Raw genomic sequence first — 22549 nt, 5'->3', positions numbered from 1 at the left:
TAGAAATTGAAAGACTGAGGGCTGGGAAGGCATTCTCAGAATTACAGTGGGTGGGTTCTCTGGCTGTAACTGGCTGTGTGAGTTTCACGCAGGGCCATTCGTTGTAACACACTTTTTCTTCTCTTCTCTCCCTTTCCCTCTTTTTTCCTTGGTGCTTGGGATGGAACTCCTGGCTTTGAAGAAGCCTGACAATCTCTCTGTTTCCGAGCTGCACCAAGCCCCACCTTTGTCAGTGTAAAAGCTCTTTTTCAGTAACCATGTATCTTCCTGTCTTTGAACAGCACTGCATAAGCTGATGCTTAGCTGGAACAGCCCAGTGTATATAAAGACTACTACAGAGATTAACCAGGGAGATGCCGCATGACTTTATTAAAATGTCAAGTACGCTTAAAAAGAAGAAGAAAATCAGAAACTGATACAGATCCTATGATTTTACATTTTTTATTTAATTTTTGACTTTTAACATGGAGCCTGCTCCGGATTTCCTAAAGCCGCTGACTAGAACAATAGAACCCATAGGAATCCTTTGGAATTATTCCAAAGTTATAATGACCCAAACTGACCCAAGGGGCTCAGCAGACTGGATAAGCATTAGGAATGCACTTTAACTTGGTGCATTTAGCTCCCTGTCAGCCATGATTTAGTAACCTTTTTTCTGTTATCAGTTTAATTTTAGTATGGTATATTTAGAGCAATAATATTCCATTAAAATGTTTTGTGCTGAGTATCCAAAGCATTACCTGTGTTACCACTCGACATGAATCAGATATATGTCTATTAATCATGGCCTCTCTTTTAAGGGAGCAGAAGTTTGATTATAACCTATGTTAGGCTTTATATTTGACTGAGGGAGGAATTTTAATGGAACTGATGGATTTAGTATTATTTCATGTAGTCACATTAAAAATTAACAACCAAAACTTCTTTTCATAAAATATATGATAATAAGTAGAAAGTGTTTTGAACTGTATGAAATGTTTTATATTCCAAATCCACAAAGTAATGTTTAGAGGTGAAGCAACAAAGTGAAAATAACATTAAGGCAGTTCGAGCTGGTCCAAGTCTTGTATATCCTTCCTCTCTCCCTCTCTCCCTTTCATTTCTTTCTCAGCTACTGCTATGTATCCGGGCCATACAGAAGTCTTTAGTTTTCTTTATTAAATCATTTATCATTTGTACATTCTACCACACCCCTTAAAACCACTTTGTAGTTCTTTTGTAACTGATCCATTAGCAGTTTTTGGCGGTTGATCTCTTTCACCTTACAAATCATCTTAAAAAGCCAACCCTGCGCCCCCCAAAAAACCCACTTACCTTTCAGAACTTGAAACACTACTGCTTTGTTTCTGTCTGTCTCGTTCTGTCTATGCCCCTCTCTTCTATAGGTCTTCTAGTGTGGTTTCTTACCTTCCCAGAAACCACATCATTTGGGCTTTCTCAGAGTTTAGACACCTGTTTCTTTATACGTTCTCCGTTGGTGGTCCCACTCGGCCTCAATGCTTCATATACCATCTACATTTGATGATTTCCAAATTAGTTGTTTCTTCTGGTTTCAAAATTAATTTCCTCCTCCCCTTTCTTCTCCCTTCACTTTTCTCCCTCTTCTTCCTCGCCCCCCCCCACCTGCCCCGCAACTTTGTATTTTAGATCAAACCTAAGGCTTTGTATAAGCTAATATGTACCTAGCCCTAAATTAATTTTTCTACCTCAAGCACCTCTCCTAAACGTCAAACGTCATTTTTTTGTGATATTCACATACAGATGCTGCTCTGAACGATCTTGCTCCGCCATGTAACAGTTCCGTGTTAATAAATGCCCGCTCCATTCCTCTAGTCACTCAAACTAAAACTCGAGTTACTTTTGAGTTCTCTTTTTACACTACACAACATATGCTATTAAGCCGTTTGAGCTCTATTTCAGATTGTAACTGTTTCCTCTTCTTCCACCTGGGACCAAGCCCCACTTGCCAGTCTCTTGGACGATTGAAGTAGCTTCTTAATGAAGCTTCCCTGCTCTTATATCATTCAGTCTTTTCCCAGTACTGTAGAGATGAGGTCGTGGCACTTTTGTTTATACCATTGCTTCTCAGAATAAAAGTCCTCTTGATAGAGCTCTGGGGCTCTGTAGTCTGCTTCTGTGCCCCCCACCCCCACTGTCTTGTTCCTGTAACATATAGAGACATAAAGGATGTGTTGGTCTCAAGACTTTTAAAATTGCTGTGTTTTTTAACTTAAAAAAAAAATTAAGTGTCTGGTTCTTTTGCTTGCATTTGTGTGTATACACCATGTGTGTGCTGCTTAGAGAAAGCAGGTAAAAACATTGTATCCCACGGGACTAGAGATAGGTATTGTGAGCCACTACTAGGAGGATGCTGAGAATTGAACTAGGTCCTTTGGAAGAGCAGCCAGTGCTCTTCACTGTGCTGCAGTTGCGGCCCCTGTGCCTTTTTCTGTGAACACCCTTCCCTCTGATAGCTGTATGGCTTGTCTCGTTAAAATGTTTATAGTTAAACATTATCTTCTTGAAAGGGCACTTCCTGCAGCCAGTGCAAAGCTGCTGCAGTCTCCCCTTTTTCTACACAGTCCCGCATCAATGCCTATCGTTGCACAGTGTAATCTAAATGAAACTTACTGTCTTGTCCTGTAAAAGTACATTTCCAGTATAAACCATGTACTACTTAAATCAAAGATCCAGTGGTGCCTCCCCTGTGCTTCACACCAGGCTCACTTCTAATCACTGTGGAGTCTCCATGACTCTTACTTCTAAATTGGGAGTTTTCTAGCTTTTTTGTTACATATCTCCCCAGAGAATTTTGAGAATTTGCACATTTTATGTTGACATTTAACATTTTTTCATGTTAAAATCAAGTAGTTACAGAGGGTATAATTTTGTATTTCAAATACTGATCGTGTTAAGGTAAAATAGTTTAGTCAGTTTAAAAAGATTTTAATCTAATGGAGATTCTGGAGAGATGGCTCACTGATAAAAACACTGGTTGTTCTTGCAGAGGACCCTGTTCAGTTCTCAGCACTCACATGTGGCTCATAACCACCTGCAACTCCAGTTCCAAGGGATCTGACACTCTGTTCTGAGCGCCCCTCCCCCATGGGCACCAGGCATGTGTGTAGTACACATACATATGAGCAGGCAAAACAGCCATCCACATAAAATAAATAAATCTAAAAAAACTGATCGAATCTAAATGTCGAAGTAGTATGCTATCCACTGTGATTCTTTTTGTTGTTGTTGTTGTTGTTTTGTTTTTTGAGATAGAGTTTCTCTGTGTAACAGAGCCCTGGCTGTTCTGGACTTACTTGGTAGACCTGGCTGGCCTCGAACTCACAGAGGTCTGCCTGCCTGAGTGCTGGGATTAAAAGCCTGCACTGGGATTCTTTTAAAATGAGAGAACAAGTGAGTCTTTAACAGTTGGAAACTTTGCCTTTTCTCTGTGAGCTTTTTATCCTATGTGTACATAATTATGTTCTTATATATTTTTAGGTTTGAAAGTCCTTTGTTGCTTCTTATGCTTCTATCTAACAGAGAAAACTATGTATATTGAATTAATTTTTCACCTGTAAGCATAAAGCTTTAACATATTTATTTGAGCTGGCATCATGAAGTACACTTGTTAATTTCCTATTTATTTAAAGTGTGTTCTTACCTGGTGCCCTGGAGGTGAGAAGAGGGTATCAGATAGAAAAAGTATAGAACAAACATTATCAGATAGCTATTTATCAAAAACAAAATCAATAGTTTCATTAAACAACATAGATGGCTTGAAAATAGCAGTCCTCCCGCCTGAGCTTCCAGCTTCCAGGCCTGTGGCACCGCACCTGCCTTACTTCAGGAGTGTTTATGAACAGCCCTCTAAGCTGTGTGGCACTCATCTAAGGATAATCAACAAAACCTGTGGTGCAGACAGACAGCCCAGAGTAAACACACGTATGTGAATGTCCAACTGATTTCTATAAAGGTGTGAATACCTTTAGCAAAGAAGACAGCCTTGCCAGTAACGGCGAAATGACCAGCTGTCCACATGCAGTGTGTGCACCAGAGACAGAATTATCACATAATTTATAACATTAATTTAAGTAGATCATAAGTCTAAATTGTAAACCTTAAAACTACAAAACATCTAAAATGAAAAACCACCAGGCTCCACCCCCGATCTACATATAGGTTTTAAATGACACTTGACACATTTGTATTTCTGTGGAAATTTTAAATGAGGGATTTGGGAGAGATGCCAGTCAGAGAGTGCAGGCAAAGAGATTTATTTACTACATTGTCTTTTTTTTTTTCCTTAAGATTTATTTTTTTATTATGTATACAGTGCTCTCCCTCCATGACAGAAGAGGGCATTAGATCACATTATAGATGGTTATGAGCCACCATGTAGGTGCTGGGAATTGAACTTAAGACCTCTGGAAGAACAGTCAGTGATCTTAACTTCTGAGCCATCTCTCCAACCCCTACTACATTTTCTTGAGATGCAAATGTTAGTTGATTGAACAAATGCACTAACAAGATTTTTTTTTGTCAATACAGAAACCTGAAAAACATAATTAGTAAAAACATTTCTGTATTTTATTAAATATAATATTTAAAACAAAAATTTAAATAAATGCCTCAATGTGTCTCTATGTGTATTATTATGATTATTCTACATAACAGTATATATATAAAGGTAATACATTCTGGCATTGAAAATATGGTATAACTGCAATACAGGTCTGACTTGCTATTCTCCTGGTAAGAACAGAAAATTGCCAGGAACGGTAGTGCATGCCTGTAATCCAAGCTCTCTTGGAGAGGCAGAGGTGGTTAGATCTCTGTGAATTTGAGGCCAGCCTGGTCTACAAATCGAGTCCAAGACAGTCAAGGCTACACAGAGAAACCCTGTCTCAAAAACAAACAAAATCCCAAAACCTTGAAAATTATTTTAATTTCTGACTAGTCTTTCAGAAAAAATTGTAAGTTTGTTCTGATATGGTAATTTTATGTTTATAAAATAGGCTATCTTCCATTGTCATTTTGATGTTATTTTAGCGTACTTTAGGAACAAGTTTAACATGTTTATTTATATATTTTTTACTTATTTGATGAGATCAAGGGTTTTTGAAGTAGTGTGGCCATAGACTGTTTTCTTATTTGAAATTAAGAAGTTTGGCATGAGAAGCTCTGATGCTTAGTGCTAAAGTTGCTTTGCAGGTTATTTACCAAAATCATAATCGCAGAAAATAATTCCTTCTAGTTAGACTTTTTTTAGTTTTCATGCACAGCATCTCACTGAGTAGAGCTCTTACCCTCTTATGGTGCATGTATAGCATCTCACTGAGTAGAGCTCTTACCCTCTTATGGTGCATGTACAGCATCTCACTGAGTAGAGCTCTTACCCTCTTATGGTGCATGCACAGCATCTCACTGAGTAGAGCTCTTACCCTCTTATGGTGCATGCACAGCATCTCACTGAGTAGAGCTCTTACCCTCTTATGGTGCATGTATAGCATCTCACTGAGTAGAGCTCTTACCCTCTTATGGTGCATGTACAGCATCTCACTGAGTAGAGCTCTTACCCTCTTATGGTGCATGCACAGCATCTCACTGAGTAGAGCTCTTACCCTCTTATGGTGCATGCACAGCATCTCACTGAGTAGAGCTCTTACCCTCTTATGGTGCATGTATAGCATCTCACTGAGTAGAGCTCTTACCCTCTTATGGTGCATGTACAGCATCTCACTGAGTAGAGCTCTTACCCTCTTATGGTGCATGCACAGCATCTCACTGAGTAGAGCTCTTACCCTCTTATGGTGCATGCACAGCATCTCACTGAGTAGAGCTCTTACCCTCTTATGGTGCATGCACAGCATCTCACTGAGTAGAGCTCTTACCCTCTTATGGTGCATGCACAGCATCTCACTGAGTAGAGCTCTTACCCTCTTATGATGCATGCACAGCATCTCACTGAGTAGAGCTCTTACCCTCTTATGGTGCATGCACAGCATCTCACTGAGTAGAGCTCTTACCCTCTTATGATGCATGCACAGCATCTCACTGAGTAGAGCTCTTACCCTCTTATGGTGCATGTATAGCATCTCACTGAGTAGAGCTCTTACCCTCTTATGGTGCATGCACAGCATCTCACTGAGTAGAGCTCTTACCCTCTTATGGTGCATGTACAGCATCTCACTGAGTAGGGCTCCTTTTTTTTTTTTTTTCTTTAATACTAATCTCTTTCCCCATTTTCTTTTGTTTTTTTAATTGAAAAGTAAAATCATTTATAGTACATCGCAATTGCTATCCCATCCCATGCATCCTCCCATTCCTCCTTCTCTCCCACTTTCACTCCATTCCCCTTCCCTATGACTGTGACTGAGGGGGACCTCCTCCCCATGAATATGATGCTAGGGTATCAAGTCTCTTCTTGGTAGTCTGCTATCCTTCCTCTGAGTGCCATCGGGCCTCCCCATCAAGGGGACATGTGGAGAATGTCTTGTCCCTGGTCTAGGTCTGGAACACATTGGCACAGGAGACAGCTTCCTGAACAGAACACCAACAACCCAGGCCTTAAGGTCAACAATTAATAAATGGGACCTCATGAGGCTGAGAAGCTTCTGTAAGGCAGGAGACACTGTCAACAGAACAAAGTGACAGCCTACAGACTGGGAAAAGATCTTCACCAACCCTACATCTGACAAAGGTCTAATATCTAAAATATATAAAGAACTCAAGAAATTAAACACCACCAAACCAAATAATCCAATTGAGAAATGGGGCTCAGAATTAAACAGAGAATTCTCAACAGAGGAATATCAAATGGCTGAGAAACACTTAAAGAGATGCTCAGCGTCTTTAGTCATCAGAGAAATGCAAATCAAAACAACTCTGAGATTCCATCTTACACCCATCAGAATGGCTAAGATCAAAAATTCAAGCGACACCACATGCTGGCGAGGATGTGGGGAGAGAGGAACACTCCTTCATTGCTGGTGGGAATGCAAACTAGTACAGTCGCTTTGGAAATCTATCTGGTGCTATCTCAGAAAAATGGGAATAGGGCTTCCTCAAGACCCAGCTATTCCACTCCTTCGAATATACCCAGAAGATGCTCCAGCACACATGTTCATAGCAGCCTTATTCATAATAGCCAGAACATGGAAACAGCCTAAGTGTCCATCAGTAGAAGAATGGATAAAGAAACTATGGTACATATACACTATGGAATACTACTCAGCTATTAAAAACAAGGAATTCCCAAAATTTGTGGGCAAATGGATTGAACTAGAAATGATCACAATGAGTGAGCTGACCCAGAAGCAGAAAGAGTCAAATAGTATGTACTCACTTGCCCAAGTGGCATGCCCCATGAAAGTCTTCACTTACCAGGAAAGTGGGATAGAGGTGAGGACATCCTATTGGGACTCTAGGTAAGAGAAATATAGGAGATGGGGAAATAGAAGGATCCAGAGGGTCCTAGAAACCTACAAGAAGAACACTATGATGGGCGGATCTGGGCCCAGGGGTTCTGCTCAAAGTATGGCACCAGCCAGGGACAATACGTGCAGTCAGCATCAAACCCCTGAGTAGGACTCTTAGCCTCTTATGGTTCATTCACAGTGTCTCACTGAGTAGGGCCTCTTACGGAAAGATGCTCTGGAGCAACCTTATTATGTCATTGCACTCACTATATGAATGTTTTCATAGAAACAGGATTTCCCATGGTTAGCAAGATGGCATGTACTGCCAAGCCTGATGAGTTCAAAATCTGAGCCCATGTGGTGGAAGAAGAGACTGACTTCTTCAGGTTTCCCTCTGACCTCCACATATGTCATGGCATGTGTATGTCTGCACACATGCACATACATACATAAATAAATGGCAAGAAAAGGCTCCTATATGAAGGATCTAGTAGACAAGTTCAGTGAAGATGCTCCCGGGTTCCCCTCTTGTCAGGTGAAAGAAGTACAGAGTGAGAAAGGAAATACTTTCCCTAAACCACGTATTCCCTCCTGCCTCCCTTCCCCATGGTATGTGTTATTCTGATTGGGTTAACATTCATTTTATATTATTATGACTCATCATGTTTGTATTTAAACACTTTTTCTTTTTGCTTTTAATGATACTAATAATTATCTGATGACACTAATAATTATCTTGTTTTCTTGTTGGTATAGTTTTTCATGAACTGAGTCTCGAACACAAACTTTCTGCAGTCATCTCAATATTCTTTTGGAATTTTACTTCTATTCTCTTGATTTCATCTGGTTGAGACAGTTCCTCCCAGAGTCTTCTGATATGGTCCCATCCACACTGATGACCCTTATGCTGATTGCTGGCTCTTGTCATATAACTTTCTGTCGTTTATTCCTGGGCACTCCTTTACCTTTCTTCTATATTGATTTTTTTTTTTTCATTTTCCTGTATCCCATTATTTTCTTATTTTTGACTTACAGTTTTCTTTTAGTGTTGTGTATATCACAAAGTCTTAATGAGAAATGATACATGGAGGATTTTTTTTTTTAAACCTTGTTATGTCTAAGAATGTTTTTATTTTACCATCGTACTTGATTGATAATTTGTTTTAGATAGAAAATCATTGCTGTTAAGCTTCTGGTCTTCCTGTTTGGAACTAGTTAATGTTTGCTTTGAGTATGTAGTACACTCCCTCTCAATTTTGTAAGCTATTCTCTGTTTCCAGTATTCTATCATGTTAATTTTATTCATTAAACTGGATACTAGGGGCACTATTTAAAATTATTTTAGTGGTAACTTAACTCCTTGATTTACTTCAGTTAAATCATCTCAGTGTGCCAGGTGGTTCTCTTAGCTTTTTAAACATTTGACGCAAATTGGAAAACACATAAAGGGTACACACACAATTTAGAGAACATGCATAGTAACTGTCATCCGGGTTAAATGGCACCACGTTGCCATCATTTTCTTAATAACACACGCTTAAAGGTACCGGCTTTTATTATTAGCCTTTTCCTTTTCCTATGTGTTCCTAAACAGTGGTTTAATTTTGTCTTTTTGAAATTTAATGTTGTACATTTACTTATTGACACAGGCTCTCCCTGTGTAGTCTTATATTACACGGTAGTACATATGGAACTCTCTATGTAGGCCAAACTGGCCTCAAACTCACAGAGATCAACCTGCTTCTGCTTCTGGGGTGCTGGGATTAAAGGTGTGTGACACTGTGCCCAGCAGTTTTGTCTTATCTTGAACCCTACCGTGTGTGTGTGTGTGTGTGTGTGTGTGTGTGTGTGTGTATTTTTTTGTTTTGTTTTTTGAGACAGAGTCTCTCTGTGTAGCCTTGACTGTCCTGGACTCTCATTGTAGACCAGGCTGACCTCAAACTCACAGAGATCCACCTGCCTCCCGAGTGCTGGGATTAAAGGCGTGCGCCACCACCGCCCAGCTTATTATTCAGTCCAGCTTTCTAGTTCTACCAATTTAAACGACAGCTTCATCGACTCTCTCTCACCAGAACACTTAAATGTTTATCTGGACATATCCACACCCAGGATTCAATTATCAGAAGGAATACCATATTATCTGCAAATTAAGTTTTTTTAAATTCTTTGTCTATTTGTGTATGTGTGTGTATACCAGCTGGAGGAGGATGTTAGCTGTCCTGCTCAGTCTCCGTCTTATTCTCTTAACTCAGGGTGTCCACTGAACCTAGAAGGAGGCTGGTGTCCTGCAAGCTCCAGTGATCCTCCTGTCTCCACTCCTCACATTGCTGGATTATAAGATTTTTTTAAAATGTGGGAGCTAGAGATTTGAACTTAGATCCTCATGCTTGAGCAGCAAACTCTGTGAGCCACTGAGCCACCGTAGACCTTCCTTCTTAATGATCTTGCACTTTCTCTGTCTTCTTGCCTTACTGTACTGGCTAGGACCTCTAGAATAGGGAGTAGAAAGAATAAAGTGTCCTTGCCATTTCTCTTTTTTTTCCTTCCTTCCTTTTTTTTTTTCTTTCAGTTTTTTAAGACAGATAAACATTTGTGTTTTTATGGGATTCTTCTCAGTGTGAACGTGTGTGTCTCTGTGTCCATATGTCTTTCTTGTTCTTTTTTTTTTTCTTTGCTTGTTTGTTTTTAATTTTATTATTACATTGTAGATTTTCTAATGAGAGACAGAAAGAAGGTTGTGGACTTGGACTCAGAATTAAGAGAATAAGATGGAGACTGAGCAGGACACCTAATAGCCTCCTCTAGCTAACATATACATAGACAAAGAATTTAAAAAACAACACCTTATTTGCAGACAGTTTGGCATTCCTTCTGATAGTTGATTCCTGGGTGCTGATATGTCCAGAGGAGCATTGCTCTTCCCTCTACCTAACCTGGAACTCACTATGCAGAACAGCCTGGCCTCTGCCACCTGAGTGCTAGGAGTAGGTGCGCCACCACGCTTTGCCTCTTTCTCTCCCTTTTTTCTTCATACAATATATCCTAGATTTCTCCCAGATCTTTCCTTCTCATCCAAGCTCACAACCTTTCTTTCTGACTCTCATTAAAAAACAAGCATCTAAAAAGCAATAAGATAAAAACAAACAAACAAAAAAAACCCAAAGAAAAAGCACAAAAAAGACACAAAAAAGAGATACAGTCACACACACACACACACACACACACACACACACACACACACACACAGAAACCCCCTAAAAACACAAAACTGGAAACCATAATATATATGCAAAAATCCTGTAATTTTTCTTTTAATGCCTGACAAAGCATTATGAGTCAAGAACCTTCAAAAACACCACTGAGTTTGTCTTGTGTTGGCTGTTTACTGCTGGGCATGGGGCCTGGCCTTAAGAGTGGCTTGTATACCCAGTGAGACTCTGTTGGTAAAAACTGATTTTCCCTTTGTGAGCAGTTATCAATTAGAGATAGGGTCTGGATTAGGGATGAGGACATGTGTTCATTTCCCCTCTCTGTGCTGGGGCCCATCTGTTTCAGACTCATATAGGCGTTGAACATGCTGCCACAGTTGCTATGGGTTCACATGCTCATTAGCCCTGCTGTCCTTAGAAGGCCTTATTTCCTTAGCGGCCTCTATCCCTTCTGGCTCTTACACTCTTTCTGCTTCCTTTTCTGCAGGGTTCCCTGAGCCCTGAGGGGAGAGATTTGATAGAAATATACCACTTAGGCCTGAGTGTTCCACGGATCTCACTCTCTGTACATTGTCCAGTTGTAGGTCTCTGTGTATGTTCCCATATACTGTGGGAGCAAGTTCCCTGATGATGGCTGTGCAAGACACTGATCTATGAGTAGAGCAAAATGTCATTAAGAGTCATTTTATTGCTGTGTTCCTTTTGCAGAACAGTAGTATTTGGTTTCTCCCTAGGTCTTTGGCCTTTCTAGTCTGAGGTTCTTAGAAACCAGAGCAGCGCCAAAGATGGATTCCATGTCATGGAGTGGACCTTAAATCCAACCAGATAATGGCTGCTTACTTACGCAGGTTTTGTGCTGTTATTGCACCAGTATATTTTGCAGACAGGTTACCATTGTAGACTGAAGGATTTGTATCTGGCTTGGTGTTTACCTTTCTCCTTTGGGAGAGTGCCCAGTACCTTCCAGTACCAAGAACACTAGTCAGTAGGGTGAGGCTCTAGGTAGGCACCAGCTTGAACTCACCACATCCAGTGAGTTGTATAGGTGTTGTTTTCAGTAAGAGGGTCTTACCATCAGTTTGTGGAGAGCAGCCAATAACCTTGCGCTGCCTTTCTCTTCATCCCAGAGGCAAGCTTTCACTATTTTACTACTAACTATAATTTTATTATAGTATTCTAATAAGTATCTTTTCCCAAATAAAGAAAAATTTTCCATTAAATTAATGAAACACTTTGAAAAGTTTTTATTATGAATGAATGTTGGATTTGTTTTCAGATGCTTTTTCTTCATCTATCAAGATGGCTATTAAATTTTTTTCTTTTTTTGGTTTTTGAGTTAGGGTTTCTCTGTGTAGCCTTGGCTGTCCTGGAACTCGCTCTGTAGACCAGGCTGGCCTGGAACTCAGAGATCTCCCTGTCTCTGCCTCCTAAGTGCTGAGATTAAAGGCATGCACCACCACCTCCCTGTGGAAAGTCTTCTCAATTACTGAGCTAGTTTTTAAAAATAATTTTGAGGATATTTAAGATTTCTGTTCTGTTCTGTGTGTCGATAGCATAAACAGAGCAGTACCTAGTTTTTTTTTTAAACAACTATTTGCAATATGTAGATACAACTGTTACAGTGTGTGTGTGTGTGTGTGTGTGTGTGTGTGTGTGTTTAATCCAGTCACACTGGATTATTAGGACAAAATACCAGATTCTAGCTTTAGAAAACAATTTTAGGAGTCAGCATAACTGAATAGTGGCAGTAGGGAGCACACGGCATGTAAAGGCTGAGCCCTGCCTACTTCTGTCTTCAATATGGGCTTTCAAGTGTCTCTGTCTATTGCAGGGACTCAGAAACTAGTTTTCACTCTATTAGTGGATACTTTAGGTGGACTAAAGATATCTATGATTCCTCTAAAATTGTGTTACTATTTTATGGGATTGTATGGGGGCACATGGGTGCTTGTGCCTGTGTGTGTGTGTGTGCGCCCGTGCCTGCGCATGTGCGTCTGCATGTGCATATGTGTCCTTGTGTGTTTGTGTGTGTATGGTGTGGGTGTGTGTAAAATGTGTGGACAGGCATGTGTGCCTGCGAGCATGCGTCCATTTGTGTGGCGACATTTGAGGTAGTATGTATGTATTTATTTGTATGGGTGCATGCATTGGTGTGGGTGTGTTTGGGAACATGTGTGTTCATGTGCTTGTGGAGACCAGAGGTCAGTCTTAGTCATCACTCCTCAACTTGCTTTTTGAGGCAGGGTCTCTCTATGGCCTGAAACTCACCAAGTAGGCTGGGCTGATTGTCCAGGGAGCCCAAATGACCTGGCCAACTTCACCTACCCAGAGCTATGCTGGCAGGCATGTGCCGTCATGTCCAGCTTTTACCTGGCTTGTGGGGATGCAGCTCAGATCCTCATACAGGCAGGACAAGCACTTTATTGACAGTGTCTCCTCAGCCTTGAGTAGTTTTTAAATAGGAAGTAGAGAGTCCAGTGGCTTTCTACAGATTCTCAGAATTTAAAGCAGTTTAAAGAATAACCAGGCAGTGGTGGTACCAGTATCTAATCCCAGCACCCGGGAGCAGAGGCAGGTGGATCTAAGTTCTGAATTCGAGGCCAGCCTGGTCTAGAGAGCAAGTTCTAGGACATCCAGGGCTATACAAAGAAGCCCTGTCTTCAAAAAACAAATAAAAAGTTTAAAGAAGGGTTAAGAAAAAAGGGTGTTTTGCCTGCATGTGTGTCTGTGCACCACATGCATGCAGTGCCCACGCAGGTCAGAAGAGGACATTGGATCCCCTGTGTCTGGAGCACAGGTTGGGAGTGGCCATGTTGGTGCTGGGAACCTAACCGTGTCTTCTGCAAGAGGAGCAAGTGTCCTTCATTACTTAGCCGTCTCTCTAGCTATCCCTACATTTTTGGATTTAAAAATATCTATATTGGTATATAACCATTTTAGTAAATACTAACTACATGTAGGATTCTCACTGAATTTGTTCATTTCATATTTTGCCAGTGCCTTAACTCAAAATTTTTCTTTTCAAGGTTCAGGAGCAAGTACACCCCACCCTCTCAGCTAATGAAGAGTCTCTTTATTATATTGAAGAACTGATTTTTCAGCTGCTTAATAAGTTATGCATGGCTCAACCAAGGACTGTTCAAGATGTGGAGGTAAAAATTATTATGTCATTTTAAAAAACCTACAGAATTAATTTTTAGATCTGTATCTTTGTCATTCTAAATTTCTATGGAAACTAAACCACTACTCAGTTCATATATGCACTCAGTTCATGTTCAAGAAATATATCAAATCAGTTCATTAAGAAAAGGAAAATTTTTAGAAAAAAAAGTATGTGGATAAATGGGAAAACCCTTAAAACTTACCTTTTATGTTAGACAAATATTAACTCAAGAGATTATAAGCTCACATATAAAAATGAGATTATAAAGTTTGTAAGAAAATGCTGACAAATAGTATCATAGCTTGGAATTAAACAAATAACTTTAGGGAAGACTGAAAACATAGTGACTATTAAAAGTTACAATTTAAAAAATAGAAAGTTATTAATTATGCTTCTAGTCTCAGTTCCCACAGGCTGGGAGAGGAGCAGCTCTGATTTGAAATTAGCTTGAAGTTTACATACAAAATCCAAGTCATAGACTAGGGGAAAAGAAGATAACTTTCTCCCCCAGATTTGCAGAATTCTTGAATAGAAACTTAAAAAAGAAGACATGCCAGTTGACTATAAGCACATGAAAAGTTTCCGAAGCTCAGAAGCCTCCTGAAAAATAGAAATTCAAATCATAATGAATTTCTTTCACAGCCACAAAAAATAAAAAGGTTAAAAGAAGGGTGTGGGCTGGTTACCCTGCACACAGGCAAGAATGTAGAGTGCCTGGAATTTTACATTGGAAGTAGGAGTATAAACCAGGCGTAGTGGTGCACGCCTTTAATGCCAGCACTCGGGAGGCAGAGGCAGGTGGATCAAGACCAGCCTGGTCTACAAAGCAAATCCAGGACAACCAAGGCTACACAGAGAAACCCTATTTCAAAAAACAAACAAACAAACAAACAAACAAACAAAAACCAAAACAAACAAACAAACAAACAAAAGAAATGAAAAAGAAAGAGGAGCAGGAGGGGGAGTATAAATGCTATAGCAACTATGCAATTGTTTGGCAGTTTCTACCAAAGTTTTTTCTAAGTCTATATTTGGCCTAGTAATTTGTACTGTAGATATGGAGAATAAAAGTATATGTTCACAAGTAATATGCATATGAACAAGCAGTTTAATTTGTAGTAACTAAAAGTTACAAAAGCTCAAATTTTGCAGCTTAATTTATAATAGCTAAAAATTATAAAAAGCACAAATTTCACAGCTTAATTTGTAATAGCTAAAAGTAGTTTAGCTTTTAACTTAGTAGTTCAAATTTCTTTTTCTTCTTCTTTTTAAAATTATTTTACTTTTATTTTTTTCTGAGACAGGGTTTCTCTGTGTAGCCTTGGCTGTCCTGGACTCGCTTTGTAGACCAGGCTGTCCTGGAACTCACAGAAATCCACCTGCCTCTGCCTTCAAGTGCTGGGATTGAAGTGTGCGCTGCCACCACTACCCCACGCTCCCACCCCCTAGAAAAAAAGTTGAAATTTCTATCAATAAGAAAGTGTGTGTGTTGGTTGCCTTTACATAGCTATTGTCAGAATATCTGTGAGAGGACTGCTTAAAGGAGGAAGGATTTATTTCAACTCACAGTATCGGAGGATTCAATACATAACTGCTTGTGTCCTTGTGTTAGAGCAAATAATGCCAGTAAGAGTGGAGCGGGTGAGAGAGGCTCCTCTGCTTACAGCAGACAGAGCAGACAAGGCATGACGGCTCACAGTAGACAGGGCAGACGAGGCATGACGGCTCACAGTAGCCAGCGGGGTGTGGGCATGACTAGGGACCAGGGATAAGCGTCAAAAGCACAGGTCCAGGTTTTGACTGACTTTCTCCAACTTGCCTCTACTTCCTAAAGTTCACAGAATCTCCCAAAATACCACCAGCAGATACCAACAAGCATTTTATCACATGAGCCTGTGAAGGACCTCTCATGGTCAAACTGTAACTTTTCCCACTGGCCCAAAGACTCACAATAAAAAATGCATCTTGTCTATCTCCAGAGATTCCAAAATTCTGAGCAGTTCTAACATTCATAAGCTTTCCAATAAGATCAAAGCAATCTCCTAGCTGTGACCCTCTGTGAAATAAAAAAGAAAATTACTTCTGATATGCAGCTGTGCAGGGTGAACAGCCCCATTCCAAAAGGGGGAAAATGGAGTTGTAGAAAAGCATGGTAGGCCCTAAGTAAGACTGAAACACAAGCTGGCTGGTGAAGACTTTCATGCTATCATTTCCATCTGGAGCCTTGTCAGCGCAGCCTTCACTACCTACATTTTAGTAGCATCTTGTCTTCTCACTGCTCACTAGAAGTACATTTTACTTGATGCATCAATGGCTTTTGTTGCTCTTCTTTTGTAGACTTTCTCATACAAACCCCTTTAAAGGCTTAAGAACCACGTCATAGGTATCATCACAGCAATGGCCCAGCTGTGTGGTATCAATTTCTTGTATTAGTCAAACCTTTGTCGCTGTGACAGAATCTCTGATATGAACAGCTTATAAGGAGGAAGGGTTTGCTTTGCCTCAAGTTTCAGAGGGTACAGTCTGTGTTCATTTAGATCATATTTCTAGGTCTGTAATGAGGCACAATATCCTAGTGGCAGGAACATTTGCCCGGGACTGTTCATTCCATGATGAAATAGAGAATTCAGGGAATGCAAGGAGAGAGACTACAGTGAGAGTAGCCTCGAGGGCACAATCCCAAAGTGACCCATTTTCTTCATCAAGGTCTTACCTCTTCCATTTTACCAGCTCCAAATAATTCCATTATATAATGAGATCATTAAAGAATTGATGCCTAGCCAGGTGTGGTGGTGCGCTTCTTTAATCCCAGCGCTCGGGAAGCAGAGGCAGGTGAATCTTCTTGAGTTTGAGGGCAGCTAGTCGACAAAGAGAGTCCAGGACAGCCAAGGCTACACAAATAAACCTTGTCTCAAAAAGCCAACCAATAACCAACCAACAAAAAGGATTGATGCCATGCTTTGGTCAAAGCCCTCAGGATCCAGTCACTTTGTCCAGAGTCCATGAGCTTGCAACCAAGCCCCTCATACATGAGACCATGTGGAAGATATTATACTCCAATCATAATGATAGGTGGAAAAGTCAGGTTCTCTAGAGGAACAGAACCTATAGAATAAATATATATTAAAGGGGGAATCATTAAATTAGCTTACATAACATGGAGTAGGGTAGACCAACAGTGGCTGTCTTCACACTGGAGATAGGATAATTTCTCAGCTCCTGAGTCACCTCAGCAATCCCAGTGTGCTGCTGGATACTTGTAGGATTTTGAAGAGACACTTGAGTCACATTGGAAGGGCAAAGAAGCTCGATTACCATGTTAGCAAAGGATGAGAGTAGAGGCAGCATGATAGATGCACTCATGAGCAAGGAGCAAAGTCAAGAAGGCAGAAAGCAAGGGTTTCCTTAGATATGGACAGATGCCAAAGGTACCCAGTGAAGGAGAGGGTCTTGCAGTGTGAATTAATAAGCCTTCTAGGAAATACCCTCCTAGACTTACCCAGAGGCTGTCTCTTAGTTGATTCGAGATCCAGTTAAACTGATAGCCAAGATTGGCATTCCCAGTGAATAAACAAATACAGTAGATTAGTAAGTGTTAGAAATATATGAAGAAAATGAAATATTATGTGTGGTAGTAGCAGCATTTCACAGAAATATAGGGTAAAAAAGCCATACCCAAAAGAATATGTGTAAGATTTCACTTTATGAACTTTAGAAACTGCTAACAACAATGGTGATAGAATCAGGGACCATGATGACTCAACATCTAAAGGTGTTTGATCCCTGCAACCCACATGAGATTGTATGGAGAGAAACACCGAAGTTGTCCTTTCACCTTCACATCACGCATACACACACACATACATATACACACTAATAAGGAATGAGGGATGAAGATTAAGATTACAGAAATTTCTATATATTGATTTGGATGATGGTTACATAGGTATAAACATTTTCAAAATTCATTAAACTGCATACTAACAGTGTTTTCATCTGGGCATAGCAGTACATGCTAGTGATCTTAGCACACAGGAAGCTGAAGCAGGAGGAGTGTAAGTTCAAGGTCATCCTGGTACAGGGCAAAACTCCATTTCAAAAAGAAAAATATCTGCTCATTTTATTACATATAAACATTACTTTGATAAGAGATTGATGTTATTTGTTCATTGTTTACATATTAAGGCTATTTGTTTACATATGTGTGTGTATATACATACATATACATTCATATATGTATATATATATGACAGAGAGAGAGAGTGCGCGCGCTCTGTATGTGTATGTCTCTATGTAAATCTCTCTAAAAGTCTGCATGGATTAGTATTAAAGCATTTTTTACGTTGGTTACATAGGAACACTTTTAGATTTTGAAGATTATGTAATGAAGTTACAACTTTTAGTACAAAGGAAAACTGATTTAGAGTGATGGAGGTATTAAGATTAAAACTCTTAAGACTAAAACACTTATTTCCCTTTACTTTGCTGTAACATTTAGGCATTAAATAAATATAACAAAACATTCTTTCAATAGCTAAAGTTTCTTAAGTTTGATAATTTAACTTAAATATAGGAAACCCTATATAATTGGAATTCAGTTCTGATATATGGTTCTTATTCATGTCAAACACTGGTTAAATTTAAGATTAAATGAACAGGAATTTGATTTTTAAAAATTATTTATGATTTGTACAGTGTTCTGCCCATAAGTGTGACTGTACACCAGAAGAGGGCACCAGATCTCATTATAGATGGTTGTGAGTCATCATGTGGTTGCTGGGAATTGAACTCATGAACTTTGAAAGAACAGACAGCATTCTTAACCTCTGAGCCATCTCTCCATCCATAGGAATTTGATTTTTTTATGGAGATCTGTATTTCCAAAACCATCCTGAGCACCCTAATTCCCACCATAGTCTGAGTCACAGATAGCTGTTCTTTTAAATGTTTTCTATATTGCTCTAGGATTATCAAAGAGAGAGAGGCGTTCTGGCAATATTAATAATAAGTTGATTTCTAGGTAAATGATGTTAACCTTAAAAATTTATAACTACTGATATGTTAATATATAGCTCTCCTGTGTATTGTACTTTTTCCTAATTCATATTTTTACAGTGCTAAAACTCAGGCCTAATCCTTGCACAGTCACACAGGCAGTCTATTGAACTACTCTCCCCAGTGCAGGCATGATAAATTTAAAAAATTCATGTGACAAAATTATATGATGAAATCTGGTTGTGTTGTTGGCCTTTGCTTTTCTTTATTTTGAGATAGAGTCTCATTAGTAGCTTGGACTGGCTTTGAACTCATAGTTTTCCTGCCTCTACCTTCTCAAGTATACAGATAGATACTTTAGATTGCATTCTAGGATGTCAAAACATCTGGAATTTGTAATGTATAGCATCACTAAGAGATTGAGTTGCCAGTTAAGAAGGTACTATGTTGGGGGATAGTCTAATATATTTTGATGTTAATTACTACTTACTGTCTGACCCAACTTTTACTTAATAAAAGAGATAGGTGGGGCAAAGAAAGAGAGAGAGAAATTAAAAAAAAAAAAAAAAAAAAAAAAAAAAAAAGAACTGCCAAGAGGAGGAGAGACCTAAAGAAAAGAGAGGAAGGCCACCATGGGTTAGCTGGAGGAGAAACACATGGCCGGCGTGAATGGAGAATTTGGCCCAAATAAAAAACATTAGCAATTATTTGAAGTTATAGATAAGAGGTAACTTAATAAAAGTTATTAAAAACAAATGGCATGGGATTAAAACAGGGATCCCATGCCTGCCCCACTATGGAAAGTAGTTTAAAAAATTAATATCTGTCCTGCCTCAGGTTAACTAAGACTGTTTTAAAATATAACAAGTGTCTTTGTCTTGATTGATTACTAGTCAGACCTACAGATAATACAGATAATTTTAAAAAAACAATAGTACTATAACAGACCATATGAGGTTATTTTATGTTTGTTGTTCATTATATAGGTAGGTGATAGATAGATAAAATAGATAGATTAGATAGGTAGATGACATAGGTAAAAGTTAGGTAGATAGATGATAGATTATATTAGATAGGTGATAGGTGATAGACAATGATGATAGGTAGGTAGGTAGGTAGACAGGTAGATAGATGATAGATAGATAGATGATAGATAGATAGATGATAGATGATAGGTAGATAGAGAGAGATAGATGATAGATAGATAGATGATAGATAGATAGATGATAGATAGAGAGAGAGAGAGATGATAGATAGATAGATAGATAGATGATAGGTAGATGATAGGTGGTTGATATCGATGGATATATCGCTAGCTGATAGCTAGCGCTCGGTAGCTCGCTATGCTGGATGATAGATAGATAGGTAGGTAGATAGATAGATAGACAGACAGATAATAGAATGTTGCCAGAAGTAAACTTTATAAAAGCTTCTATCTAATCTCTAACAAAGTTCAGTGATTCACTTACTGTTTCACACAAACACAACCCTACTTTCTTTTCCATGCTCATATACTGGTGGTCTTTCTTTTATTGTCCATAGTTCTTGCTGACATTTGAATAAGAATGAGGGAAGTATAGTGTACACTACTTTTATAGGTGTGCCACCATGACTGGTAACTTTTTAAAAACCTAATGGTTTCCCCCCGCCCCCCGGGAATAGAACATATTGTGCCCCTGCTGTCTTCTTGTATTGATGACTGATCAGGCTGTGTTTTATATGAGCTTTCTATTTATAAAGTTCGGCTGATTCTGAACGACTCAACTCTGATTTGAACAGGAACGAGTTCAAAAGACTTTTCCTCATCCTATTGATAAATGGGCAATTGCTGATGCACAATCTGCCATAGAGAAACGAAAGCGAAGAAATCCTCTTTTACTACCTGTGGACAAAATTCATCCTTCCTTAAAGGTAATAAAAGACTAGACACTGGGGGAATTCTTCATAATAAGTAATACTTTCATAGTAATAATGTATATTTAGTATCGATGGTCTGTTTGTATATGTATTATATACATTATATGTGCATGAAATAAAAATGGAGAGGTGAGGTGTGTGTGTCAGTGGTATGCTTTACATGAGTGATACCCTGGTTGAATTTCTAGCATGCTATCCACCCACCTCCAAAGAAAAGAAACAAAATAAAAATAAATGGGGCTGGAGAGATGGCTCAGCCATTAAAGGCTAGGCTCAAAAAAAAAAAAAAAAAGTACTCTAACAAATCCATGGCTCATATTCCCTCTCTCTCTCTTTCATTCACTCTGTTCTTGCTCGTGTGTGTGTGTGTGTGTGTGTGTGTGTGTGTGTGCGCGCGCGTGCACATGTGCACACATGCAAAGTCAATAATGCTAATAATATGTTGTGGCTTTTTTGTGGTATCTTCCAATGATGATTACCTTTTATCAATTCCAATGTAGTAAACCATGATTTAAAATTTTGTTATTAAGAAAGTGAAATATCAAAAGGTGCTGAATGCTTTCAAATTAACCTTTATAGATTGGAAGGGCACTAGAGAATAACCTGTAGAGTAAGCTTGGTATTATAGATTTAAAGACCTTTTGGTAGAAATTTTAATAACCCCTCATTCTAGTTTTCTGTTTCTGTGATAAACACCACAACCAGAAATAACTTGGGGAGAAGAGGGCTTATGTCATTATGTCAGCTTGTGCTTTATAGTCCGTTACTGAGGGAAGTCAAGTCAGGAGACTCAAGCCAAAGCTATGCTGCTCACTGGCTTGGTCTCCAACCTAGAACCATCAGCCTGGGACAGCACTACCCACAGGGGCTGGGCCCTTCTTTGTCAATCATTAATCAAGAAACTATTCCACAGACTTGCCTACAGGCCCGTCTGGTAGAGAAGTTCTTCTCAGTTGGGGTTCCCCTCAGGTAACCATAGCTCCTATTGAGTTGATAAGTAACCAGCGGCAGACCCTTCCCCCAGAAGCACACACTGAGAAACTCTCTTCTTAAGGACCATGGGGATTAAAGGACAGTGCTTGTAAAGCACTTGAAAATAGGTGTCAGAGGGGTTTTCAGTGGTGGGTGGGTCGGGTTGGGGAGGAGGCTAAGAAGCTGCCAGTAAAATCAAGCCCAGCTTTTTGTTTTCTGTCTTTTGTTTGTATATTTTCTGATTTTGTGTTACTAAAGGTTTTGTTTGTGTATGCGTGTTTTCTTTCTTTTCTTTGTTTTTCTTTTTTTCTTTTGGTTTTTTTTTTTGTTGTTGTTGTTATATGTTTGTTTTTCTTTTTTCTTTTTGGTTTTTTGAGACAGGGTTTCTGTGTAGCCTTGGCTGTCCTGGATTCATTTTGCTATAGACCAGGCTGGCCTCAAACTCACATTAATCCTCCTGCCTCTGCCTCAGGAGTACTGTATTTGTTTGTTTTGTTTGGCAGTTTCTTTTCTTTTTTTATTTCTTTCTCTTTCTTTTTTTCTATTTGCTTTCTAAGCAGAAACAGAAAGAGAAAGAAGTCATAGACTTGATGGGTAGAGAGGAATTAGGAGGAGATGATAGAGGGAAAACTGTGATCAGAATATATTGTATAAAAATTCTTATTTTAAGCCGGGCGTGGTGGTGCATGCCTTTAATCCCAGTACTTGGGAGGCAGAGGCATGTGGATCTGAGTTTGAGGCCAGCCTGGTCTACAAACGAGTTCCAGGACAACCCGAACTACAAGAGAAACCCTGTCTAAAAAAAAAGAAAAAAGAAAAAAAGAAAGAAAGAATTGTTTATGAGCAAAAATTATATAGAATTTTTTTCAGTGCTA

General features: G+C 39.2%; 1 protein-coding gene across 2 annotated transcripts in view; it reads left to right on the top strand.

The window, feature by feature from the left end:
- Sos2 (SOS Ras/Rho guanine nucleotide exchange factor 2) overlaps positions 1 to 22549 on the top strand; it is an 85785-nt gene that overhangs the window by 6808 nt on the left and 56428 nt on the right. For both annotated transcript variants that reach the window (XM_051147058.1, XM_051147052.1), the window contains exons 2-3: positions 13654 to 13779; positions 20565 to 20696. In XM_051147058.1, coding sequence (XP_051003015.1) covers positions 13654 to 13779; positions 20565 to 20696 — 258 coding nt within the window. The remainder of the gene's footprint in view (positions 1 to 13653; positions 13780 to 20564; positions 20697 to 22549) is intronic.

This window comes from Acomys russatus, chromosome 1 (assembly GCF_903995435.1).
Source record: "Acomys russatus chromosome 1, mAcoRus1.1, whole genome shotgun sequence".
NCBI classification, from domain to species: domain Eukaryota; kingdom Metazoa; phylum Chordata; class Mammalia; order Rodentia; family Muridae; genus Acomys; species Acomys russatus.
The sequence above is the reverse complement of the archived record's forward strand: the minus strand, read 5'-3'. Positions and strand labels throughout refer to the sequence as shown.